The following is a 27,727-nucleotide window of genomic DNA, read 5'->3' as shown; positions in this document are numbered from 1 at the left end:
CCGAGGGGGAAAGTGGGGAAGGGTTCTGGGAATGTGGTGAGGCCGGGTCGCTGAGCGAGGTCGAACTCTGAAGAGAAGCGGCCGCCGTGAGTGTGGGGCCTGCAGCCTTCTCCCCGCGCCCCTTGCCCGGGCCGCCGCGTGCGAGGCCCTTGATCGCTCCCATCCCTGTGGGCTGGCGCCTGACCAGCCAGGCCCAGCACTTCCGGTCTACCGACTCGAAAGACCCGAAAACCTTGGATGATTTTGCCCCGGATTGGCAGCCTGGGCTTGAGTGTCTTCAAGAAAGGCGCCTCAAGCAGTTGTCGATAGGTTCGCCTCCAGGAGGGTGTACAGTCCCCCTCCCTCGCTCATTCCTGCTACTTTTTTTCACCTCCTGGTTTTTCTCCCGCATTTCCTTATGCCATCTTCTTCCCTTCATTGCAAATGTCGCGTCTCGGAGTGTTTTTCAGCCCTGTGGTACCCAGGACCACCTGCTGGCCTTGGGAGGGAGTTCCTTTCTTGATGCACAAGATCCCCTCCCGAGAGGCACTGAGATGCGACAAGCAGCCTTTGCCTCAGTTAGCTTTAATGGGCTCTGGGCTGGGTTTACTAATTAGGCAACTTGGGAGGTTTCAGATCAGCTTTCACCCTCTGAGCCCCTGAAGAAACTGGGAGATGCACTGCCTCTGCATCCCTAGTAGTGCCCACGCTTTTGTACTGTTAGAGTGTTTTAGAGGGGAAGCTTTGTGAAGGAAGTGTGACTCGAATATGGGAGAAGACTATCTCTGGGGGAGGGGTTGGTAGAAACTGGATAGACAAATGAAACTGAAATGTGAGGATTCCTGAGCAGGTCGGAATTCTGGCTGAAGCAAAAGATCTCTGTTGGGGAGGAGTAAGGTATAGGAAGACAGCAGGGCCGGTTGACACAGGGCCTTGAATTCCAAGATCAATTCCGCTGTAGCTTGTATATTCAAGAGCGTGCTGGTTAGGGTGTTCTGTAATTCAGTGTGTATCAAATACCCAGATTGATTTTGGAGATGATGGAGAGTGATGATATCTGATTAGAAGTTGGAGCTGATTCTGTCAGCAGCAATATCTAGCAAGATTACAGAATTTGGAGTTTTGGGGCCCAGGGAAAATTTCCAGGCTTTTTTTTTTGCATTCCAAGTTATCTTTGTACACTTTTGTTGTTCAAAGAGTTCTTAGTCTTTGAAGATAGATTTGGGTAAATTGCTGTTTTCAGGATCTGAATTCCTTGCCATGATATGATGAACGATATTGTAGATTGACTGGAATAGTGGTTTAGTGATCAGTGTTATGATTATGAACGTTCATTCCCAGACCAGTTCCCGTAACCTACCGTGTGCTCAAGTTTGAAAAAGTACACCATAGAAAAATTCCAGTTACTCTCAAATAAAATGAAAATAATCAAACTTGTGTCAGTTAACAGCCGTCAACGAGAGTTCATTCAGTGTACCCTGCTGCGTTCTGGGGTGGATGAATGTGAGTAGCTGGAAGCAGAAATAATGGGGAAAAAAAAAATACTGCCCCTTTGCTTATGGTGTTCAGGGCAGAGACACCTACTGACAGGGAATAACTAACATGAAGTGTAGAACTGAACCGCTCTGTGGCGTATTATGGTTATACTGCTGTACCACCTAATTATGCCACAGCAGTTGTGGGTTTTTGAGTTTGCCAGTGCTTTCATCATTGTGATTTGGGCTTCCTTGAGAGTCTTTCAGACTTTTTGTAGGAAAGAGAGCTTTTTGATATGAACCACAGAGTATGATATTTTTCTTTGGTTTTCTTATTAAGGTAGAGGTTTCACATGCTGTATGCTAGGCTGTGGTGGGATGATGGAGGTCATGGGGTTGATGCTATCTGTTTTCTCTTTCCTGCCTTAGAACTTCTTGGTCCTGATGCCGGATCATGGGGATGTGAGCCTCCCACCTGAAGACCGGGTGAGGGCTCTCTCCCAGATGGGTAGTGCTGTGGAGGTAAATGAAGACATTCCACCCCGCCGGTACTTCCGCTCTGGAGTTGAGATTATCCGAATGGCATCCATTTACTATGAGGAAGGCAACATTGAACATGCCTTTATCCTCTATAACAAGTATATCACGTAAGCCGCCTACAATTTCCTTTTTCTTTTGCAGTGGCTGATGCCTCACTTATTCTGCTCTTGTTCTACTTTTGTACTTACTTATTTGGCTCAGAATTGCTAAAATTAGAGAACTTTTTTAACATCATGAGCATTAATCATTTTTGCTGGAGCTCCTACATGTTAATTGTCCTTGCCATTCAAAAACACAAATACACAGGCGTTATTTTCATGACTCAGTGATTCCATGAGTAAGGGGCCTAGCTCCTTGGCCCGTGCCCACATGGCCCAGCTGCTGGGCAAGAGCTAGTGATTAAACTAAATAAGTTATGTAGTTATGAATGTTTTTACTGGCATCTTTCTGTTAAGGCAGCCAGCCATAGGTTTATTGTTAAAGTTTATCAGAGCCAAAATTCCTCGCTTCTATTTATTTTGCAGCAAATTGAGTGATTTAAGAGAAAGTTTTTCTTTTTAACCTTTTTCGTAATCATTTAAGTCATCAAATAATTATTGACTGCCTATAGTTTGTGTGGTTCATCCTAATAAAACCTTTCCCTTGAGTTGCTTAGCGTCTTAGGATAGGCATCATAAATAGAAGATTTCAGTACTCTAAACAGACAACAACTCCTGAAACCCTGGTGGCAAAGAAATGATAATGTCATTTAGGAAGGGAATAATGTTAAAGGATTTTATTTATAATTTCTAGGCTTATTCTTTCATAATAACAGGACCTTTAGAAAAATAATTATAATTATAATGTATTTGTATGTTTCTTAATAGTTTATAGAGTATTTTACCTGCATTATTTCATTTGATCTTCACAATTCCCTATGCCTCCCATTGCACATTTGAGTAAACAAAGCTCAGGGAGGTTTAGTGATATGCTCATGTTCCACAGTTTGGAGCTATAAAACCCAGGTTTTCTAACTCCTAATTCAGGATTCATTTTCCAACATATGTCCTAGCCTCTTTTTCTTCCTTTTGGTAGTGTTCTGTGAATTAAAAGTAGTCTGTTGAGATCATAGTCATGAGTCACATTGACTTCTTTTTGGTTATTTTTATTATTGTCTTTTATGCGTAGTTTTTTTTATTTTGGTAAAATATACATGACATAAAATTAGCCATCTTAAGAATTTTTAAGTGTATAATTCAGTGGCATTAAGTAGATAACGTTGTGTGACCATCACCACTATCTCTTTCCAGAACATTTTCATCATCTCATATTATTGCATTTTGGATAGGTAACATACATACAGTGCAGAATTCAAAAGGCACGAAAGGATATATATATATAGTTTTAAAAAGCCTCCCTACCACTCTTCTCCTGCAAGCCCTCAATTCCTGTCACCATGTTCTTCCACATCAATGATATTGTGTGATAGTTTTGGTCATGTACTATTCAAAAGCAGGGTTTCTCAACCTTGGCACTATTGACCAGATAATTCTCTATTGTGGGGCCTGTTGTGTGCGTTGTAAGATATTTAGCAACGTCTTTGGTCTCTACCTACTTGATGCCAGTAGCAAGTGTTTGCCCAGTGGGATGACCAAAAATATCTCCAGACATTATCTAATGTTTTCTGAGGGGCAAAATCACTGCTGGTTGAGAACCACTGCTCTAAAGAAAAGTAGATGGAAAAGTGGACTGTGTAAAATTCATATTATAATTTTAAGAGTAGAGAAGAGAGACTGCTGGTTTGTTTTTGTTTTTTGGGTTTTTTTTTTTTTTTTTTTCCAATTTCAAAGTATTGCCTGTTTCCTCAGAGATCTTATAGTCCGTCAGTGCCGTCACGCCCTGTCATGTGGCCTCAATGTTGATAAAGTTTCATAGAATTGTAATTACATTTTGCCTTCATTGCTGGTATGAGCTTTTTGTTCTAAGGCACAGTGGGCACAATGTTTATTTTCCTGAGACGTTTCTTTGGCTACTGTCCCTCTCATCATATACGCTACTGCTGGTAGAAATATACTTGTATATCTAGTAACTTTGTAGATAGTTCTCCCCAGAATGAGATCCAGAGGCACATTTCCTTTGGGGAATCCCTACTTGAGGAGATTGAGTAGAAGCATGGACTCCCTCAGTCAGGTGTTTTCTGAAGGGCTTTCTGGATCCTATTGCCCCACATAGAAGTACCTTGAGAGCTAGGACCATATTCATTCAACAAATATATAGTGAGTATACCTACTGTCTACTTGGCACTGAAACACAGTGGTAAGTAAAATGGACATGACCCCTGCCCTTCCTTATTGGTGTTCCTTTTTAGTTGTTGGAGAAGACAATAAACAGGGTAAGCAAACAAACATATAAATACATAGTTAGGCATATAATAAATAGAATATATATAAATATAAGTATATAGTTATAAAGTAAGGAAAATGCTATGAACAAAGAGGGTGCTATATCAGAAAATAAGCAGGGATATCTAATTAAATAAGGTAGTAGTCAGGGAAAGGTCTGTCTGAGAAGGGAAGGTTTAAGCTGAGACTTGAAGGATGCCATAGAGTTGGTGCAAGAACATGGGGCAAAGCACTTAAAACATAGGAGACTTTGTGCGTTCAGAAGCTCGTAAGCAAGAAAGACGTTAGTATGGTCTGGGAATTGAAAGATCGATGTGTTTGGAGTGACTCCAGTTGAGGTTGGCGAGGCAAGCAGAGCCGGATCCTGCAGGACCTATAAGGACCTTTTAAGCTGGGGGTTTCTAGAGCATATTTTTGTGCTGATGGGAAGGATCTGGTGAAGAAGGAGAGGCTAATGGTAATGGTATAAGGCTATTGGAAGGAGTTTGCATTTTATCTTGAGAGCATTAGCAAGCCATTGAAAAGTTATGTGAGTTGTGTCCTAATGTGACTTTTATTTAAAAAATATAATGAGCTGCTGTGTGGTGAATGGTTGAGAGAAGGCAGGCAGAGTGAAGGCAGGCAGAGTGGTCAGGAAACTCTTGCAGCAGTTCAGGAGAGATGCTGGTGGCTTGAGGTAGTGTGGTGGCATGGAAAGAAGCAGAGGGAGTTGGTGTTCTGGAGGAAGAGTCCACAGGACTTGCTGATAGTTTGAGAGTAGACTGTGGAGGATGACCTCAGGTTGCCTGAACAACTTATGATGTGGTGGTCTATTTACTGAGGTGGGGAGAGTGGTGTCACAAAGGAGTTGGGTGATAAGGAGATTTGTTTTGTTTTTTGACATTTTAAGTTTGAGATACCTGTGAGATATCTAAATAGAGATGTCAAGCAGTAGGAGATATGAAGTAGAGATGTCAGTCTGAGCTTAGAGGAGAGGTCTTGGTTGGAAATATAAATACATATAGTTGGTTCTGAAACCATAAGAAAAACTGAGACCTTCTAGTGCAGAGGTCTTAATCAGGGGTCTGGGAACCCCATAGAAATTCATTGGTAGAACTCAGGAGGGTCTGTGAACTTGTATGGGGAAGTTTTTTCTTATTTTTACTAACCTCTAACTGGCTGCAACAATGGGCTAAAGCCTAACAACCATTGTGAAGATGGCGCAGGACCAGGTAGTGTTTCACTCTGTTATACGTAGGGTTGATATGGGTTGGAGCTGACTCCATAGCACCCAACAACAACTGAAATTTAGCATTTCCTTCCATTTTGAATGTAGATCTCAAACCACAGTAGGATTAATATTTGTGATTTTGTCACCAGTAGAAATCAAGGTATTTTCATATTGCATTACAGTTGCTGATGTCTCAAAATATCATTTATACTTATCCCTACTTCAGAATTACAGTACAGTACACTAGACCCATGACTAGATCCTGTTATTTAATTCATTAATAAAGAAACACATGTATTAAAATATCACATTTTTTTTTTATATTTTGAAAACTATTTCAGTAAAATTGGTTTCTTGTATAAGCCTTTGTATTTTATATTATATCTTAAAAATTATTCTGAGAAGGGGTCCATAGGCTTCACCAGATGTCAGAAGGGTCCATGCACATAAAAGGATCAAGAATCCTTGATAATGAGACTGTAGAATGAGAAGAGAAGGAGCCTAGGACTGAGCCCTGAGCTTGGTTAGAGCCAGCAAAGGAGGTTTAGAGGGGGGATTTGAGAGGCAGGAGGAAAGCCAGGGGAGAGTGTGTCATGGAAGCTAGGAGAGGTCAGTGTTTGAAGAAGGAGAGTAGCCACCTGTGTCAGATGGGTGAGGACAGAGAGTGAGTGGCCTTTGGGTTTGGTAACATGATATCATTGATGATCTTGGTAAGCAATTTCACTAGAAGGCTTAGAGAGGCACTAGGTTGGAGTGGGTTAAAAAGTCAGTGGTCAGTGAGAAAGTAGAGACAGTGAGTATAGAAGTTTGCAGGCTTTTTCTGTTGTTGTTAGCTCCTATTGAGTCGATTCTGACTCGTGGCGACCCCATGTGTGCAGAGTAGAACTGCTCCATAGGATTTTCAGGGCTGTGACCTTTCAGAAGCAGATTGCCAGACCTGTCTTCCAGGGCACCTCTGAGTAGGTTCGAACTGCCAACCTTTCCGCTAGTAGTCAAGCACTTAACCGTTTGCTCCCCCCAGAGACTTCACTTTTTCTGTAAGTATTAAATATTTTTGGCTTTGTGGGCCATTTGGTCTGTATTGTAGCTACTCATCTCTGCTTTATAATGTGAGAGCAGCCATAGACAGTACCTAAACAAGTGGGTGTGGCTGTGTTCCGGTAAAACTTTATTTCAAAAATAGGTGGTGAGCTGGATTTGGCCCACCAGCTATAATTTGCCAACCCCTATTATAGACAGCTCCTTGGAGAAGTTTGCATAGCAAGGAAAGTAGAGAAATGAGAAAGTAGTTGAAGGTAGACAAGGAGTGTGTGTGTGTGTGTGTGTGTGTGTGTGTGTGTGTGTCTTTTAAGCTGGGGGCTTCTAGAGCATATTTTTGTGCTGATGGGAAGGATCTGGTGAAGAAGGAGAGGCTAATGGTACAAAAGAGAGAGTGAGTGTAATTGTGTAATTGTAGCAATAAACTCCTCATGAAGGCAAGAGAGGATAGGATTAAGTGTACATGTGTATTTATTAAATTGATTTTTTCTGTGCCTTGGTGTTACTTTGAGTGATATGAGTATTAGTGTAAACAGCAAAGATTGATATGGGAAGTCTGTCCCTGTTTAGGTGTTCCATTCAACATGATGAACTAAACCTGGAGGAGGTTGAGTGCAGGGAAATTTAACACTCATTTATTTAATTTGTTGGATTTGGGGCTTAATTTGGGGCTTTGTTTGATTGGCTTGACCTGAAGCAATAAATGTAGCTACCTTCATTTTTCTTGCAGACCCTAATTCTGTTTCTGTGAACTGACAGGCCCCAAGAGTTACAAAAAAGTTCTAGCTCAGTCTGTTTTCTACCACATTTTACTTGGTATATTCCTGTCAGTAACAGTGGCCCACTTTGGCAGTTATTATAACTGAAGAGAGATGGGAGAGGAGGGTAGGCATTTACCTCACCAGCCCTCTGCCTCCCCTGCAATTGAGAATCATTGTTCTAGACCTTTCTTGGATACTTTAATTCAGGATCTAAAAAGGCATGTTTGTTCTTTTTCCTGGAGCAGTTCAGGCATCTTAGTGATCTCAGGCATATTTCCCCCCTCAGTGGTTTTCCTGACTGTAGGAATGCTTTGCCTTTTGCAGACCCCAGTACAGAAGACAGATCTTCAGCATATTAAATCAGTACATATTTTCACAATGAGCACAGACAATAAACCAGGCAGTGGATTCTTCCACAGCTTTTTATGGTCATGCACTAGACTACATAGAGGGAGCCACAGAGTATGCAGTCAGTGCCAGCCTGCTCCATGAGCCTCCTACAGCACAAGCCCTCTTTCCGAACACATCTGTCACCTGTGTGAAAATGTTTACTGCTGGGGCTGTTAGACCAATGAGGGTTTTCATTTGTGATCATACCTAATTTGCTGGTTAACTTTTAATATTGAAAGAAGTGAGCAGACAGTCCTTAATACGTTCATGCTATAGAATTTCCACTTGCCCTTTTTGAATTCATTATTTTCAGATAAAATTACTACTAGTTTATGATTTTAAAATTTTTCGAACAGTAAAGCAAGGGAGATGGAAAGTCAAAAGAAAAGTCCCATCCACCAGTGGTAGCCACCATTAGGTTTGTTGTGTGTAAAGGAACGTTTATGCACAGACAAGCACACAGGTGCTCATGTGCGTATCCTTTTTCTCTTAAAGCATGAATGGGTTCATACGATATAGTCTGTCCTGCAATTTGCTTTCCATGTCAGAACATATGGATCCATCTCATTCTGCTTCCAGGCTATTCCTTCTGCCTAGAACAGTCTTACCCCAGATATCTTTGTGGCACACTTGCTGCAGGTCTTTACTCAGATGCCACCTTCTCAGCGATGCCCTCCTTAGCTGCCTTGTCTGAAATTTCAGCCCCTCCCCCAGCACTTCCCATCCCTTTCCCTACCAGTGGCATTTTTCCTTAGCACTTATTACCTAACATACTTTTCGTTTTGTTTATTGTCTGCTCTCTCATTGTGTTAGTCATTCTGGGGGGAGGGATTTTTGACTGCTGTGTATCTCTAGTCAAAATGCTGACCCATAATACATGCTCAGTAAACATTTGTTGACTGAATGAATGAATACATTGTTTTTCACGTTTTGGTGAACCGTAATTTATTAAATAAGTCCCTGTTGATGGCCATTTAGGTTGTTTTCAGTTTTCCCCACATCATGAACAATGCTATACTGAGTAGTCTTACAGATATCTTTGTACTCTGTGTGATATCTCTAGGATAAATTCCTGGAGGGAAATTGTGAATTTAAAGGATATGCACATTTTAAATTTTTAATAATTGTCTCCCACCCTTCTAACCCCACCCCCCTCCAAAGTTTATATCAATCTACAATCCCACTAGCAGTGTGTGAGGACACCTATTTCCCTACACCCTGCCTACACTACATCTGATGGATGAAAATCTTATTTCATCTAAATTTGAATTTTCTTCATTATGAGTGAAGTCGAGCACCATTTCATTATTTTTTCACCTTTTATGTTTACTTTTCAGCTTCTCTCTTCTTTTTCCATTGTTCTGTTAGGTTGTTTTGGCTCTGTCCTTGCCAATGCGTCTTTGTTTGCTTTGGTACATTTCCTCCCTCTAGGCTGCAGCCAGAAACCCCAGAGAACAGTTACATCTGGGCCACAGCCATTCTATGTCGAGAACGTTTCTAGACCTAGTGTTAGCATCTTCACCTCTTGTTCTTGCCCACTTTTTTTATAGTGGACTTTATTTTTTCATGCAGTTTTAGGTTTACAGAAAAATTATGCAGAAAGTACAGAGAATTCCTGTATGTCCTCTCTCCCTCCTGCATGCAGTTTCTCATATCATTAACATCTTATATCTGTGTGGTACATTTGTTACATTTGGTAAACCAGTATTGGTACATTACTGTTCACCAAAGTCTTTATTTTATGCTAAGGTTCACTCTTTGTCACTTTTAATTTGCTTGTTCATTAGTAAAAACAGTCTTGTAAGCACCAGCAGATGTTAGCTATGTTCTAGGCACTGTGCTCAGCCCTTTATAGATATTGTCTCTTTAAGCCTCAGAGCAACCCTGTCAGGTATTACTAGTTTGTGTCTGTACAGGGAAACAGAGGGATGGTGAAATTAAATGACTTACCTAAAGTCACACAGCTAGTAGGTGGCAAAGCCAGTATCCGAGCCCAGGTAGGGCAGCTCCAGAACCTGCCCTCCTAACCACTAAGTCTGTCACCTCCAGTAGGAATAATGGGTTATGTTGTCCATTCTCTGTTTTCAAAGGACTCTTCTGCCAGTATGCCCCCCATTCAGGAAATTGACAACAGTTGCTGAAACAAGGGAATGGTACCCTTGTAGAGGTTTGGGAATTTCATCTTAACATATAAACGTATTACATGGTTCAAAATCAAAATAATATAAAACGGTATATGGTGAAAAGTTTCACTCCCACTCTTGCCTTACCCATTCTATTTCCCCTGCCCTCTACTTTTACTAGTTTCTGTGTATCCTTCCTGTGTTTCTTTGTGTACTTGTGAGCTAAATAAATAAACACACATAGTATTATTTCCCCCCGCCATTTTCTTACACGAAGGGTAGCGTATTATATAAGGAGCCCTGGTAGTGCAACAGTTAAATGCTCAGCTGCTAACTAATAGGTTGGCAATTCGTACCTACTCAGCTGCTGTGCAGGAGAAAGACCTGGCAGTCTGCTCCCGTAAATATTACAGCCTAGAAAACCCTATGGGACAGTTCTACTCTGACACCTGGGGTCTCTATAAGTCAAAATTGACTTGACAGCACCTAACAACAGCAGCAGCAGCATATTATATACTCTTTTTCACACTTCATGTTTTTCACTTAACTCCTCCAAAGGTTTTAAGACCATTTTGTTCTTTAGGTATTTGTCTCAATGGCAGTGGGTTTGGTTTTTTGGTTTTATACAAAGCACTATGCTGGCTTTTGGTGAATATACAAGGAAGTGTGAGTCACAGAATTATCTGTCCTCAGGGAGTTTACAGTCTATTTCTTCAGGTTGTGAACATAAACCATGGTGTTTAATGACATGGTACTTTCTTGGCTATCTCGGGCTTTGAAACAAAGCACATCCAGCCTGCTGAAGGTAGTAAACACTGACCTTGGCCTTTGGGGCCACGGTGACAGCGCTACTGAATTCTAAGTCTCTTGAATGTAAGAACTGTGTCATATTTATCTTAATATCCTCTTCAGGACCTTATGATTTGAGCAAATGAATCCTTATGTTTTAAATATAGGCCTTGAGGAAATTTATATCTTATTCATGAACCCAGAGAAAAGATTTTTAGAATCATCTTCATTTTAGGATTCATCCTCTTCTGAAGGGCCTCGTTGGTGTCCCTGGGTGGCATAAATGGTTAACACTCTTGGTTGATAACCAATAAGTTGAATTGAAATACAGTTTTAATGTGCCTAATATAGAACTGAAGGACAAGGGCTCATTTATAAAGGGTTTGTTTGGGGAGGAGGGGGTTGAAGGTCTTATTCCTTCCTCTGACTGAGGCTTTCTCCCACACTTACTCTTACCCCATGGACAGAAAATGGAAAAGAGTTTATCCCAACTACAGCACAGTATTTTAGGTCTGTGGGCAAGCTACTCTCAAATTATTTGTTTTTGGTTTTAGTTTCTATTTATTACAACTTAATTCTATTAAAAGATATCTTTGTTCAGAATACATCCAGTAGTTCTGGCAATTCGAGGAGCCACGTGTAGACAGTATAGTGTAGTGGTTAAAAGAGTAGACTCTGGAGCTGGCCTGCTGGGTTGAATTTCTGAGTCTGTCACTTTCTAGGAAACCCTGATAGCGTAGTGGTTTAAGACCTATGGCTGCTATCCAAAAGGTCAGCAGTTTGAATCCACCACACACTCCTTGGAAATTCTATGGGGCAGTTCTACTGTGTCCTATAGGGTCACTATGAGTTGGAATCTACTCAATGGCAATGGTTTTAGTTTGGTTTTTTTGGTCACTTCCTAGCTGTGACAAGTTACTAAACTACTGTTTGTTTCCACTGTCATTAAGTAGATATAAATGTTAGCGGTCTATGAATTAATTCAGTTTATTTCCCCACTGAGCTTTATAGCCAAGGACAAGATCTGAAAGAGAAAATCTAGCATCTTACATTTCTCTAGGAGTCCCTGGCTGGTACAAATGGTTAACACTCTTGGCTGCTAACCAAAATATTGGAGGTTTGAGTCCACCCAGAGGCACCTTGAAAGAAAACCTGGCGATCTACTTCAAAAAATCAGCCATTGTCTCATGAGAAACTATTTGTTCTGTAAGCCTTCACCTGAAATACAATTTAAAAAAAAAAAAAAAAAAAAAAAAGCTATTGAAAACCCTGTGGAGCACAGTTCTATTCTGACACGCATGGGGTTGCCATGAGCTGGAGTCGACTCAGGCAACTCGTTCGGTTTTTTGTTTGTTTGTTTCTCCAAGAACTTTTTGTCAAAAGTTGTAACATATTGCACATGTAATATGCACATATTACACACATATAATGCATGTGACTAGCTAAGCATCTCAGTGCTTAGTATGATGCAAGGAATATTCTTCTTTGAAAGAAGATGCATCCCAGAGGAAAAAAATGTCAGCGTTAAGGATCATACAGTTTAGCCTCATCCACAATCACCTGCCGTTCCCTAAGCCTAATGCCTTCCCAGGGATTGCTTCATCAAAACAATGAAATAATGAGTCTCTTATTGATGACACTGGGGAGCATAAACTTTATGCAGAAGCTAAACTGCATCCAAGAGCATAGGAGCTTTCAAGAAGCATAACACAGATGAAGGATGTTCTCTTATGCAAGGCTCTATAAACAAAAACTTATCACACAAATGCATTTCCATTTTTAAAATAATGGATCGTAATAGAGCATGGGTGTTCTGTTAGCCTCCTGACCTTGGCTGCCAAACTGTGCTCTGAAGGATGCTTTGTGACAGAGACCCTTTCCTTCAAAAACTTGTCACTGTTACAAGTCCAGAGTCTCTCTTTTGAGGTACATTTTTGGGCACAGGACAGGTTCTTTTTTTTTGGCCATCTTATTTGTTGTAGGAGTCCAGTGCTTGCTGTTGCATACCTGATCTGGGAGGAGAGAGAAACACCCTGTTGCTTTTTACAGGGGTGTGGAGATGGGTGGGGAACACGGCCTGTCTGATGGGCCTGTTCTCCCTCAGTACCTCTGGAGACCCTTTATGCAGAGGCTGCAGGAAAAGGGAGTTGCCTTGCTTTAGGTCTTTTGGATGTTTTCTTTACATCGTAATCATTCTGATCTTTTCTCTTAGGCTGTTTATTGAGAAACTACCAAAGCATCGAGATTACAAATCAGCTGTCATTCCTGAAAAGAAAGAGACAGTAAAGGTGAGTCTTCACTTTTCTTGTTGCCCATCTAAAAGTTTCAAAGCCGCACAGGTAAAAATAGTTGTCTCTATAGTTGAGCATCAAATTTCACATTATGTGATATATCTCTGGCTGCTTCACCTGAACCAAAACTGAAACCTGTTGCCTTCCAGTTAATTCTGATGCATTGTGACCCTATGGGGACAGAGTAGAACTGCCACATAGGGTTTCCAAGGAGCAGCTGGTGGATTCGAACATGCTGACCTTTTGGTTAGCAGCCAAGCTCTTAACCACTGCACCACCAGGGCTCCCCACTTCACCAGAGCAGTTACGGTACAGTGGAGGGTATGTTAAATCAGTTTTGGAAACATTGTTGACATTACCAACTGGACTTAAGTTAACTTTTCTACTTCATTAGCTGCTTTTGTTCTCATTCTCAGTGTTTTGTTTTGTATCTCAGAAGTTAAAGGAGATTGCATTTCCCAAAGCAGAAGAGCTGAAGGCAGAGTTGTTAAAACGATATACCAAAGAATATACAGAATACAATGAAGAAAAGGTAAGTACATGACAGCAAAGAAAAAAATTCTTTTGGTCTTTTAGGCTGTTCCCTATGATATTTTAGTAAACTGATGACCAGAAAAAAAATTAGAGGCCTTGTTTTGGGTTAAAGTTCAGGAGAGACCCCCAACATCAGGGGTATAGGCTTGGGTTGAGTTCCAGCTTACAGCCTTATTTGGGATACAGACTATATACATGGCACTGTTAGCAAATGAAACTGTATATGATGCAGGTTGTGGAGTACAGACAATAAGTTGCATTGAGAGTTCGGTAAAGAAGAAAATATATTGGTTAGAGTCATTGGAGAAGGAGACTGGGAGGACTGGGACTTTAACTGTCCTTGAAGAATAGGTACACTATGTCTAGATTCCTTGAAGAATAGGTATACTATGTCTAGACAGGAAACCCTGGTGCTGTAGTGTTTAAGAGCTCGGTTGCTAACCAAAAGGTCGGCAGTTCTACTCTGTCTTACAGGGTCGCTATGAGTCAGAATTCACTCGACGGCAGCGGGTTTTTTTAATGTCTCGGTAGGAGTGGTGACTGTACTCCATATGAGTGTAGAGGCACTGAGGGGAGCATGAATTCTGTGTTGGGAAATCAGGCTAGAGCAGAAATACACTTTGGAAATCTCCCTGCTGAAAAGCCTTGTTTTCCTAAGATGTTATGTCACCGTTAGCTAAATCCTTTCTTTCTTTGTAGAAGAAGGAAGCGGAGGAGTTTGCCCGGAGCATGGCCATCAAGCAGGAGCTTGAAAAGGAAAAGCAGAGGGTAGCACAACAGAAGCAGCAACAATTGGAACAGGAGCAATTCCATGCCTTTGAAGAGATGATCCGGAACCAGGAGCTAGAGAAGGAACGACTGAAAATTGTACAGGAGTTTGGGAAGGTGGACCCTGGCCTAGGTGGCCCACTGGTGCCTGACTTGGAAAAACCCTCCTTAGATGTGTTCCCCACCACACCTCCGTCATCCACACAGCCTTCAGACTGTAATACACGTGTAAGGCCAGCTAAGCCGCCTGTGGTGGACAGGTCTTTGAAACCTGGAACGCTGAGCAACTCAGAAAGTAGTAAGTCCATTTGGTGATGTCCTCTTCCATCTCAGTTGCAACCAAACAGAGTATCGTCCTGGGGGATTCAGCCTAAGATTACGTCCTTGATTCCATTTATTAGACTCTGGGCACAGAAACCCATTTGATGAGTATTGCTGTAATGTGTCCTATCACGCTGGCTATATTGTAATACAGAGCCAGTAGGAAAAGTGACGTTTGCTTAAGCCATGTAATTTATGTGGAGTCAGGTCAATTTTCTGAAGAGTTAATAACCTCCTTGAGAGTCAGACTCACAGCTTTTAAGAGTTACAGGGAGATTTGAAATGCTCAGTCAATTGGAGACCACTGTTAGTCTTCTAGGAAAATTTGAAATTTATAATACCACTTTGCAATTCAACCACTGACTTTTAAAAAAATAAAAAAAGGCTACTGAATTGTGCTTGCCCTGAAAGCATTCCTAATCATTAAGGAACTTAGTCAAGGTAAACACCATATGTAGTCAATGATAAATCAGCCTAGTCATAAAAGCTGTTTGCAATCTTTCCTCCTTTCACCAGTGATTGGTTATCTGAGAAAATTGCATTAGGGCAAATGATGAGTGTACCTTGATCATTGGAATAGATTTTGGGGGGGTACAAATCTACTTTGAAGTTATCATTTGAGGAAGTCAGCTTTGGCAAAGATCTGTGTAAAAGTACAATGTAAAAATGGTATGGAGGGGTGGACTCTGATGCCTGGCCTTTAGGGCTTTTCCTCATTTACTTGGCAGGCTTTTCTCCTCCTTCACACACATGCTTTGCCCTGGTCAAATTGTACTATCGTGTTCCCAGAGCATTTCCTGGAATATCTTTTCCAAGGAGGTTTGTCGACATTTTGCCCTCTACTAGAGTCTCCTTTCTCTGTCTCTGCTTTGCCTACTTTTTTGAAGTTTTTCTAGGTTCCCCTCACTTCAGTCAGATTGGTTCTATTATTCTTAACTCCCAGAGCTCTTTTTATCTCTAATGCCATTCAGCTCATTCACCTGTAGTGTAGTCATTTATCTATAGCTAGATTTTCACTTCTTGTGGGTTAGGTCTGGAGTCATATTAACATTTGTGTTCCTGCAGGCTGAGCACAGTGTCTGCTTGGTATGCTCTCAGTAAATGATTGTTGAATTGAAAGGAAAGGACTGGGCCAAACTTTAATTCAGAATCCTCAGACACCAGCATTCAGCCTGCCACGTGACTGTGTGTCTCTTGGTCTCACTTTGTTACTGCTCCAGGAATTCAGATCTTGCTGTTGAATGTGCAGGAGCAGAACATTCCTTGTCACTTTTTTTTTTTAAATTGTACTTTAGATGAAGATTTACATAGCAAACTAGTTTCTCATTAAACAATTAATACACATATTGTTTTGTGGCATTGGTTGCCAACCCCACAGCATGTCAACACTCTTCCCTTCTCAACCTTGGGTTCCCTATTACCAGCTTGCCTGTCACCTCCTGCCTTCTCGTCCTTGCCCCTGGGCTGGTGTGCCCATTTAGTCTCATTTTGTTTTATGGTCCTGTCTAATCTTAGGCTGGAGGGTGAACCTCTGGAGTGACGTCAGTATTGAGCTGTAAGGGTGTCCAGGGGCCATATTCTTGGGGTTTCTCCTAGTCTCTGTCAGACCAGTTAAGTCTGGTCTTTTTTCTTTTTTTTTTTTTTGGTGAGTTAGAATTCTATTCTACATTTTTCTCTAGCTCCGTCCGGGATCCTCTGTTGTGATCCCTGTCAGAGCAGTTGGTGGTGGTAGCTAGGCACCATCTAGTTATGCTGGACTCAGTGTGGTGGAGGCTGTGGTAGTTGTATTTGTAGTCCATTAGTCATTTGGATTAATCTTTCCCTTGTGTCTTTGATTTTCTTCATTCTCCCTTGCTCCAGATGGGGTGAGACCAGTGGAGTATCTTAGATGGCCACTCACAAGCTTTTAAGTCCCCAGACACTACTCACCAAAGTAGGATGTAGAACAGTTTCTTTGTAAACTATGTTATGCCAGTTGAGCTAGATGTTCCCCAAGACCATGGTTCCCACAAGCCCTCAGTCCAGCAGTTTGGTCGCTCAGGGAGTTTGGATGTGTCTGTGGAGCTTCCATCACCTTGCCTTGGTCAAGTCGTGCTGGCTTCGCCAGTATTGTGTACTGTCTTACCTTTCACCAAAGTTCCCATTTATCTGTTGTCTGTTTAGTGTTTTTCCCTCCCACTCCTCCCCTCCCTCATAAGCATCAAATATTGTTTCTTTTTGTGTGTAAACATTTTCATGAATTTTTACAGTAGTGGTCTCATGCAATATTTATCCTTTTGTGATTGACTTACTTCATTCAGCATAATGCCTTCCAGATTCATCCATGTTGTGAGTTGCTTTGCAGATTCATCATTGTTCTTTATCATTGTGTAGTATTCCACTGTGTGTATGTACCATAGTTTATCCATTCATCTGTTGATGGGCACCTAGGTTGTTTCCATCTTTTTGCCATTGTAAACAGCACTGCAGTGAACATGGGTGTGCATATGTCTATTCATGTGATGGCTCTTATTTCTCTAGGATATATTCCTAGGAATGGGATTGCTAGATCATATGGTATTTCTATTTCTAGCTTTTTAAGGAAACGCCATATTGTTTTCAAAAATGGTTGTACCATTTTGCATTCCCACCAGCAGTGAATAAGAGTTCCAATCTCCCTGAAGCCTCTCCAACATTTGTTATTTTCTGGTTTTTTTTGATTCATGCCAGTAATGTCAGAGTGCGATGGTATCTCATTGTGGTTTTGATTTGCATTTCTCTAATGGCTGGTAATCTCGAGCATTTCCTCATGTATCTGTTAGCTGCTTGAATGTCTTCTTTGGTGAAGTGTTTGATCATATCCTTTGCCCATTTTTTAATTGGAGCCTTTGTCCTTTTGTTGTAGAGGTGTTGGATTCTCCTGTAGATTTTAGCAATTAGGCCTTTGTCGGATTTGTCATAGCCAGATTTTTTTCCCAGTCTGTAGTTTCTCTTTTTACTCTTTTATTGAAGTCTTTTGATGAGCGTTAAGTGTTTAATTTTTAGACGATCCCAGTTATCTAGCTTATCTTCTGGGGTTTGTATATTGTTATAGTTTGTATGCTATTTATGCTGTGTACTAGGGCCTCTAGCATTGACCCTACTTTTTCTTGTATGATCTTTATAGTTTTTGGTTTTATATTTAGGTCTTTGATCCATTTTGAATTAGTTTTTGTGCATGGGTCCTGTTTCTTTTTTTTGTGGTTGGACATCCAGTTTTGCCAGCACCATTTGTTAAAGATGCCTTTTCCCCATTTGATGGACTTTGAGCCCTTGTCAAAGATCAGGTGACCGTAGGTGGATGGATTTACATCTGGGTTCTCAATTCTGTTCCATCGGTCAGTGTGTCTGTCGTTGTACCAGTACCAGGCTGTTTTGACTACCGTAACTGTATAGTAGTTTCTGAGGTCAGGGAGTGCGAGTACTCCTCCTTTATTCTTCTTCGTCAATAGTGCTTTGCTTATCCGGGGCCTCTTTCCTTGCCATATAGAGTTAATGATGAGTTTTTCCTACTTTTTTTTTTTTTTTTTTTTTAATATGAAAATGTGACTGTGAAAGACATTCCCTCTCTCAGAGTTTACCTTGCTGGCTCCCAGAGTTTCTCCATGGTGTTCAGGGACTCCATTCTTGGAATTCTAAGGCAGGTTTTATGAGCTGCTTTGTCTATTCGTGCTCCTTTTTTTTAGACCAGATTATTTTTTTTGTCATTTTGTTTTCTTGGCATTTTAACTTTCTTCTAAATGACTAAGTTCACAAGTGAATAATTACCCAAATTATTTTCCTTTATCAGTAATATATCCTGCTGTATTTCTTTGAAAGTCATCCTCTCTAATATTTTTATCTAAGATAAAAGAGAGATTGGAAATAAAATTAAAATTCAGTTGAAAGGAGAGATTATTTTTTTAATTCTCTGTATTAGATTCTGACAGAGAATTCCTGAATTATCTCAGGAAATTTTTTTTAAAGTAGTTGTTTACCCTGTCATAACTGGGATGATTAAAGCCTGCTCTTTCCTTTGCTTAAAGTAATGGACTCCCAGTGGCTGTGGTCAGAGGTTAGAGGAAAGACTACAACCCCATTTTCTTGTGCCATTAGGCCACATCCCCACTCACTGTCTGAAGTTGGGGGCCTGGGGATTGACATTGCTCTCCCAGGGCTGCCAGCTCTGAGGTCTGCTGAGAGGCTCAGCCATGTAGTCTCAGACTTTCCCCTTTCTCTGTTACAGTTCCTACAATTGACGGGCTACGCCACGTGGTGGTGCCTGGGAGGCTGTGCCCACAATTTCTCCAGTTAGCCAGTGCCAACACTGCCCGGGGAGTAGAGACATGTGGAATTCTCTGTGGAAAACTGGTAAAAAAAAAACAATTTCTGAGCTGAGACTGTTTCTTCCCCCTGGCCTCCTCTGACTCTCAGGGAAGATAGCCAGGGTCGGGTGCTCTCTGCCCTGATACCCCTGCTCATTGGACCATAGACTGCATAATATGGTGTCACTCTGAATCTGGTGATCCTGAATTGGATTGATTTTCAGATTCCCTTGAATTGAACTGATTATTCTAATGCTAATAGTAAGAAATACCTAACTCTAAACTTGGTAGACAGATACAGTGAATACCTACATACAGTTTTTGGAGCACCTACTCTATGGTGGTGGTGGTGGGGGTTGTAGTAGTACCTGGGAATCACTTTGAGAGAGGGGAGATATACAGCAAAAAATGAATAGCCTGATGAGTTGTATATACAGTATAAGCACTAGGAATTGAGAAGAAGGAGTGATCTGATTTGAGGCACTTAAGGAGCCCATTAGGGAGCCCTGGTGGTGCCGTGGTGAAGCGCTTGCCTGCTGACTGAAGGGCCGGCTGTTTGACCCCGCCAGCTACTCCAGAGGAGAAAGACGTGGTAGACCGCTTCCGTAGATTGTTGTTGTTGTTGTTAGGTGCCGCTGAGTAAGTTCCAACTCATAGTGACCCTGTGTAGAATACAATGAAACACTGCCTGGTCCTGCACCATCCTCACAATCATTGCTGTGCTTGAGCCCGTCATTGCAGCCACGGTGTCATTCCACCTCATTAAGGGTCTTCCTCTCTTTTGCTGACCCTCTCCTTTACCAAGCATGATGTCCTTCTCCAGGAACTGGTCCGTCCTGATAACATGTTCAAAGTACATGAGATGAAGTCTTGCCATCCTTGCTTCTAAGGAGCATTTTGGCTGTACTTTTTCCAAGACAGATTTGTTTCTTCATCTGGCAGTCCATGGTATATTCAGTATTCTTTGCCAACACCATAATTCAAAGGTGTCAATTCTTCTTCAATCTTCCTTATTCATTGTCCAGCTTTCACACGTGTATGAACCGATTGAAAATGCTGTGGCTTGAGTCAGGCGCACCTTAGTCCTCAAAGTGACATTTTTGCTTTTTAACAGTTTAAAGAGGTATTTTGCAGCAGATTTGCCCAATGCAATACGTCGTTTGATTTCTTGACTGCTGCCTCCATCTGCGTTGATTGTGGATCCAGGTAAAATGAAATCCTTGACAACTTCAGTCTTTTCTCCATTTATCATGATGTTGCTTATTGGTCCAGTTGTAAGGATTTTTGCTTTCTTTATATTGAGATGTAATTTATACTGAAGCATTTGAAACCCCGTGGGGCAGTTCTGCTCTATCCTCTAGGCTTGCTATGAGCTGGAATCAACTCAACGGCAGCGAGTTTGGTTTTGGTAAAGAGCCCGTTACTAACTGCTAAATAAATAAGTGACTGAGGTGAGATAGACTTAAACTGAGCCTTAAAGGATGAAAAGGGCTTAGAGAAACTGTGAAAGAGAAACTACCTTACACATGAGCAAAGGAAGAGGAATGGTACAGTACCTGCAGCTTCACAAGAACTCTGAATAGACCCATTTGGCTACAGCAGAAAACTCCCACGAGGCAGTGGTGTTTAACCCAGGCTGTGCATCAGATGGAGTTCTAGGGTAGGCTCAGCATTGGTCTCTTTACAGAACACTCCAAGCACTGCTCATGAGCAGGGGCTCAGGGAGCACTAAGAAGGAGCCTCTTGTTGATGGGGAAGGACCTTCTCTGGTATAAATGTTTAGCTTCCATTGTTATGACATGGTTGGTTTGCAAAAGTGCCATGGATTTGTGATTAGCTGTTTTCTTCTTTGGCAGATGAGGAATGAATTTACCATTACCCACGTTCTTATCCCCAAGCAAAGTGCTGGGTCTGATTATTGCAACACAGAGAACGAAGAAGAACTCTTCCTCATACAGGACCAGCAGGGTCTCATCACACTGGGCTGGATTCATGTAAGCAATTCTGAGCTCTCTGAGGGTTAGTCTCTTCTTCTCTCATGATGTTGTAAATACACCGTTTTTTCTTTGAACAAAGTAAATTGCATCCAGATTATTTTTCCCCCTTTGGATGTAGTCCCTAGCATACTTGACTGCTTGCATTCCGGGGCTGATTTATGGGAACTACATAGGGCTTTTTAATTTTCCAATCTAGTTCTCCTAAAGTCCCAGTTTCCCTGTGAGTGTGAATGGTGGTAGGACATTGGCCTGGAATGTACATGGACATTGATGATATAGGCTGTGCCTACTTTATACAAATGATTTTCCTAAAGGCGTATAAGCAAAAGTATTTTAAATAAACCAAGGAAGCTAATTCAGATGCTTGCACTTGGCCTTTCTTACAGTAGCATAGATCTTTATATAAACCAGAAGGGCCATAGTGGATATGACGTAGAAGTGTCCACATATCTTATACAGTTTTATGATAATGTTCCCATGAAATATAATTCCTCTTCTAAAGATTATTTCTTAGTTTTCCTTTCTGTTCCTTTTCAACCTCTGACTCTCACAGACCAAGCTGCTGTTTATGTTGTATGACAAAGTTACATACAAACAAGTTGGACTTTGTTTACAGATTTGGGAAGGAGATTACAAATACTTGTAGGTCATAATTTGGAAAATACTGACCTGTGAGACAGTTCCATGTGCCTTCTGTCCTTTCTTCAAGACAGAGACAGTCTAATTCCATAAATATTTACTGACTTGTCTACTATTGTGTATCCCTCATTGTAGTAAATGGGAGATGGAAAATTTGTTTCTTTTCTACTGGGGATACAAATTTGAGATATGATTTTAGTCTCATATAGGATATTAGATAAGTAGACAGCTAATAACTTGTAATGTGAGGCAGAATGTGTTAAGTGCCTCAAGAGGTACAAACAAAGTACTGTGGAAATCAGAAAAGAGAGAGATCATACCTGGTTTTTAGGGAATTCTAGAAACATTCTATGAAAGAAGTGATCATTTAGATAGGTCCTAAAAGGAAGATATGGTTTTGACAAATAGTGATGGAACAAGAGAGAATTCTCTGTGGAGGGGACAGCATAGGGAACAGGTAGCCTGTGTTTCTGGAACTTGAGTGGTCCAGTTTTCTGGGGTTTATGGTTTGTATGAGGAAACAGTGATAGGTAAGTTTTAACACAACACATTGAAGCTGTGCCTTGGAGGGTCTTGAATGGATAGGCAGAAAGTTCTGGTTTTTACTAAGTGGAGAACTCTTAAAGGTTTTTGAGCAGAGCAATGATATGATCAAAGCCATACTTTAGAAAATTAAACATAAAGGCAGTTTTAAGATAGATTGGGGCAAGGAGATGATTTAAGAGTTTAGTGTGGTGAGAAAGTCTAATAATAATGAGAGCCAGGGTGGTGACAGTACTTTTGGGAAGGAAGAGGTGCATGTAAGAGTCATTTCAGAGGAGATGGGGAATGAGTAAGGGAGGAGTCATTGCTGAGTCAGAGATTTCAGGCTGGCTCATGGGGGTGGCAGTAATCATCCCATAGCCAGAAATAGGGAATCCAAGAGGAGGACTTATGTTGAAAGAGGAGCATTGGTGTGTTCATTCTGAGCATGTTGCATTTATGGTACTGGTGAGACATCAGATTGGTAGAGGCATTTATCAGGTAGTTGGACATGTGAGGCTGGAACTTGGGAGCAAGGTCAAGGCAGGAGAGAGAGATCTGGGAGTTGTCTGCATAGAGCTGACCTTGGAAGCCTTGGGAGGTGGTAACAGTGAAGAGCAAGAAGACATTCACAGGCGACTTGGTGAACAAGCTGTGTAAGGGAGCATAGAGAGCAGTCAGAAATGAAGCAAGAGATGTAAGAGAACAGTGAGGGTAGTGTTAAGGCACAGAAGCCAAAGGAGGTGAAAAGTTTTAAGAACGAATTTCAGGATGTTACCCATGTCACCTGCAGCAGAGAGCTCCAGACTTAGATCAGCCAGTTGGATTTGGTGAGGTCATTGATGACCTCAGTTTGGTGGGTGTTAAGCAGTGGTGGGAGTAGTTACCAGATTGTAAGGGTTCAAGAGGTACTGAGGTCTTGAGGTTGTGGCATGAGTGAAATGTATACTACTTTTTAGGAGCTTAGCTAAAGCAGAAAGAGAAATGATGAGATGGGGGCTTAAGGAGTAGCAGGGTCAAGAGAATGTTTGCTTGGTTAATTACTTAGTGTAGAAAGGCTTAAATGTGTTTTGTTTTGATTTGTTTTTTTCAAAACCTTTTTATTCTGAAATACAACACTTATTTTAAAAAGTACATAAATATCTTAATGAATCATTAAGCAAAAATCTGTGCATACACACTAACTAGGTCAAGATATAGAACCTGACCAGAAGCATGTCCCTCACCCCGAGGCCCTCCTAGACACGCTCCCTCCTCAATAAAGTTCATCCTGCTCCTGACTTTTAAGGTGGTCCCTTTCTTGCTTTGCTGAATTTTCACCCCCTAAGCGTGTATCCCTAAACACTATAGTTTAGTTTTGCCTTGTTTTGAACTTTATATAAATGAAGTTACATAAAGCATATTCTTTTCTGTCTTGCTGCTTTTGCACAAGATTTTTAATGTTTATCCATGTTGTGTGTAGTTGTCTGAACATGTTTTTGTGCCAGAGGAGCTGGTGGAGTTGTAAGAAAGGAGAAACAAGGTAATGTGGAGACAAGAAAGCATTAAATCAAAAGTACAAAATGTAGGGTTCAACTTCATAGGCAGGAGAAACTTATTCCTCCAAGACAGGATCAAAGGAAGAGAGATGAAGATACAGAGAGATTTCTGAGATGATGTTTGGAGATGTTGAGAGAACTCATTTTAAACGATCTTGATTTCAATAAGGTTGGAGTCTAGGTCTGCCCCTGAGCAGGAGGGAGACAGGTAGGTTTAGGAACTGGAGGAGATCATCTTTATGATCAGTTGGAAATTATGAGTCCCTTCATATACTTGTCCAAAATGCTGGAAAGGAAGTTCATTACTGATTTTGAGCTGCTGACATGCCCCCCATGACTGCAGATGGCTTTGTACTTGAAAAGGAGATTGTGGCCAGCTGTTGAGAGGTATTTGGCTCTCCCTTTCTTCATGACTGTGCTTGGCTGTGTCTTCCTACTGAGGGTTCTCTGACTTTCTCTTCTCAGACTCACCCCACACAGACTGCCTTTCTCTCCAGTGTTGACCTACACACTCACTGTTCCTACCAGATGATGCTGCCAGAGTCCATAGCCATTGTCTGCTCCCCCAAGTTCCAAGAGTGAGTATGGGGATCCGGGCTGGGCGTTACAAGGAGGTAGTGGGGAAGGCAGAGGAAAGGTCTCTGCTCCTGAGTTAACAGGGCCCTTCCCTCTTTGTTCCCTAGAAAGGATATAGATTGTGGTATTTATTTGCTCTTCTAATAAGCCCATATCCTTATAAACCTACTATGCTTGTTTAGAAAGATATCCAAGCAACAACTTACATTGTGCTTTTCTAAGAAAAATCCACAAGAAATGTCAAATGCTTGACTCAAAGTGATAGAAATTTCTAGAGAGTGATGTCAGGTTCGAGAATTCCAAAATCAAGCAGATTGTCTCAGAGTGTTACTTTTTTTTCATTCCAAATCCTGTCATTTACTATGAATTCTCCCAGCAGAACCAGAGTGGGGGCGGTGATGAATCATTCTCTAACTCTGATTGGTTCACCAGAGAAGAGACCTATGAGCCAACATCCTGTACCTATTAGGCAATCATTCTCCATTCTATAAAAGTTTTATTGATGATTAGAAAAAACCATTGCTATGGAGTCAATTCCGACTCATAGTGATCCTAGAGGATAGAGTAGAACTGCTCCATAGGGTTTCCAAGGAGCGGCTGATGGGTTCGAACTGCTGACCTTTTGGTTAGCAGCTGAGGTGTTAACCACTAAGATCCTATATTTCAGTGATGTGTTATGGCTGCCCCTCACATATAATGAGTTATTAGCCTTGCTTTACTCCATGCTGGCCAGACCTCCATGTTATCCATTTTGAGATCAGAAAAAAGTGACCAGTCTGCAAAAAGGTCTCAGAACTTTGAAGCTGTCTCAAAATGAGCTCTGCATTGTGGACCAGAGCCAGATTTCTGGGGTGCGTGTGTGTGTGTTGGTGTGTGTTAGGGATAGGAGGACACCTTTACTTGACTCTGGCCTGCATTTTCTTTTCAGAACTGGATTCTTTAAACTAACAGACCATGGACTAGAGGAAATTTCTTCCTGTCGCCAGAAAGGATTTCATCCACACAGCAAGGATCCACCTCTATTCTGTGTGAGTATTTGTATGGAGGAAATTGGGGCTGTTTCCAGCAGGGAGGACAGTCAGACCTGATGAGGTGCATCATCCTCTCTGACCTGCGTAGAAGATCAGCCCTATGTCACTTACATTTCCACTTACCACTTATCTTCAAGATTAGCCCTGGCCACTTTTCACTTGTCAGGTTATTGAGAGAATTAAAGTAATGTGCAGAAAGTCCCTAGCACACTACCTGGTTTATGAAATGTCAGTTTCAGCATCAACATCAGTTGCTAAGTGTGTACTTCAATAAGAGATTTGAATGCAAAGGGAAAAGCTACTTAAGATAGGTAAAGCTTAGCTGAAAAAGAAATGAAGTACTGATAACGTGCTGCAGTGTGAATGAACCTCGACAACATTGTTAAGTGAAAGAAGCCAGATACAAGAGGTTACATATTGTATGTCTCCATTTATATGAAACATCCAGAATAGGTAAATCCATACAAACAGAATGCAGACTAGTGATTGCCAGGAACGGGGGGAGGGGAGGATGGGGAGTGATTGCCTAATGGGCACAGAATTTCCTTTTGGAGATGACAAAAAAGTTTTGGAACTAGATAGAGATGGTGGTTGCACGACATGGTGAATGTACCAAATGCCACTGAATTGAACACTTTAAAATGGTTAATTTTATCTTATGTGAATCTTACCTCAATAATAAAAAGGGATAGGTAAAGCATATTTGATTCTAGAATTTTGCTTAGATAAAAGGCATTCTGTGACCTTTCTAGGAAGTTTTTTTTTTTTTTTATGTGAGTTGTGTTCTGTGAATGAAAGGTTTTATTGATGTTATGATCCTGTGTTTCAATGATGTGTTATGGCTGCCTCTCCAATCTAATGAGCTAGATCTGCTTTACTCCATACTGTTCAGACCTCCTTCTCATTATCCATTTGAGTTCAGAAAAAAGTGACCGATACGGAAAAGGGTCTCAGAACCTTGTCACATAAAAGGAGCTGGGGATATTTAGGAGACAAACCCAGCGGAGGACATGAAAGCTGACTTCAGGTGGTAGAACAGTTGTGTCAGAAAGGCATTGGATGTATTTCATGATTCCAAGGACTAAAACTAAGACCTGGCAGAATAACAGTGTTCACCTCAGTGTGAGGAAGGACTTTCTGATAGATCTGTTAAAAAAAACAGTTTGGCCTGCTTTGGGATGTAATAAAATTCTAAGTTGAAATAGGATGTTGAAATAGAAGCTATACAATCAGGAAAAAAGGCTGGGATGCCAATGCCCAGGCTTTCATTTATAAAGACCCCTGCGTATGCCAGAAGTTAGCATGCCACATGTGAGAGTAACCAAACCAAAAACCAGTTGCCATCGAGTCAATTCTGACCCGTAGCGACCCTATAGGACAGAGTAGAACTAGAACTGCCCCATACGGTTTCCAAGGAGCAGCTAGTGGATTCGAACTGCTGACCGTTTGGTTAGCAGCCGACCTCCTATGTGCCACCAGGGCTCCTATGTGAGAGTAGGTGTATTTTATTATCTGTTGATTGATATAATGACCAAAAAACCACCAGGAATTCAGCAGTTCTTTTCAATAAATGTATACTTTACGAATGACTCTAGAACATACATACATTTGAAAATGACCAGATATATGGGCAGACACTGATTGAGCTACAGGTAGGGACTGGTGGAAGTGTGTATGTTCAGTCCCCTTACAATAACTTTGTGGCTTTCAGGAGTCTGGCTTCCAGACTGGGTCCCATTGGCCTAGTATGAGCATTTTAAATAAGGAGTTTTTAAAAATGACTTTTTGTCATTTTTCAAGGGCTTCACATTTCTTCCTCTTTCCCTGTTACAGAGCTGCAGCCACGTGACAGTTGTGGACAGAGCGGTGACCATCACAGACCTTCGATGAGATTTTGACCAAACACCTTCCCAGAACTCTAACACCATATCAGTGTACTGTACCCCCTTAATTTAAAATTTCCAGGAAGCTTTGGAAGCTTTCTTAGACAGAAAAGAAAGCGGACATCACCAGGGAGAGCTGATTTTCTATTTCTGATTTGAAAGAAATCACTGAATATATTTTTTAGGCAAATCTGGGGAAAAAAGCATGAATTATCTTAAAGCAGCTTTTCAGTCTGCCCGAAACTCAGATTTCAAAAGCTAAGAAAACTTGAAAGAATGGTATAATGAACGCCCATATACCCTTTATTTTAGAGTTACCGATTGCTAACATTTTTTCCTCTCAGCTATTCTGATTTCTCTGCCAGATTGTTTATTATTTACCTTCCGACTAAATAAGGGCATCTATGCAGGAATTTGGAAGCCATCTAGAAAATCTTTTGGGTTTCCCTGTGGTTTATGGCAATATTAGCAGAGCTCATTACAAGGGTAAGGGAGATTGACAGCTCTGAGCAGATGGTGAGGCTTGCAAACCCTGAAAAAATATTTTGTCAGGAAGTATTATTATTTAACATATAATTCAGGATATTTTTCCTCTACAATAAAATAACAATTGACTTAA

The 27,727-nt window shown here is 41.2% G+C and overlaps 1 protein-coding gene across 3 annotated transcripts; it reads left to right on the top strand.

The window, feature by feature from the left end:
• STAMBP (STAM binding protein) lies at positions 1-27,727 on the top strand. 3 transcript variants are annotated; one of them, XM_023732615.1, is made up of 10 exons: positions 1-86; positions 1,884-2,101; positions 12,899-12,974; positions 13,414-13,509; positions 14,211-14,577; positions 18,844-18,968; positions 20,779-20,916; positions 24,084-24,196; positions 25,123-25,222; positions 27,059-27,727. In XM_023732615.1, exons 2-10 carry the CDS (start codon positions 1,899-1,901, stop codon positions 27,113-27,115), a joined length of 1,275 nt encoding a protein of 424 aa, XP_023588383.1. In that variant the 5' UTR covers positions 1-86; positions 1,884-1,898; the 3' UTR covers positions 27,116-27,727. The 3 variants fall into 3 exon arrangements, with proteins under 3 accessions (XP_023588383.1, XP_023588372.1, XP_023588371.1); XM_023732604.1 differs by lacking the exon at positions 1-86 and adding an exon at positions 108-309; XM_023732603.1 differs by lacking the exon at positions 1-86 and adding an exon at positions 316-1,482.

The sequence above is a fragment of the Trichechus manatus genome, unplaced genomic scaffold (assembly GCF_000243295.1).
Source record: "Trichechus manatus latirostris isolate Lorelei unplaced genomic scaffold, TriManLat1.0 scaffold00004, whole genome shotgun sequence".
Taxonomy (NCBI): domain Eukaryota; kingdom Metazoa; phylum Chordata; class Mammalia; order Sirenia; family Trichechidae; genus Trichechus; species Trichechus manatus.
The sequence above is the reverse complement of the archived record's forward strand: the minus strand, read 5'-3'. Positions and strand labels throughout refer to the sequence as shown.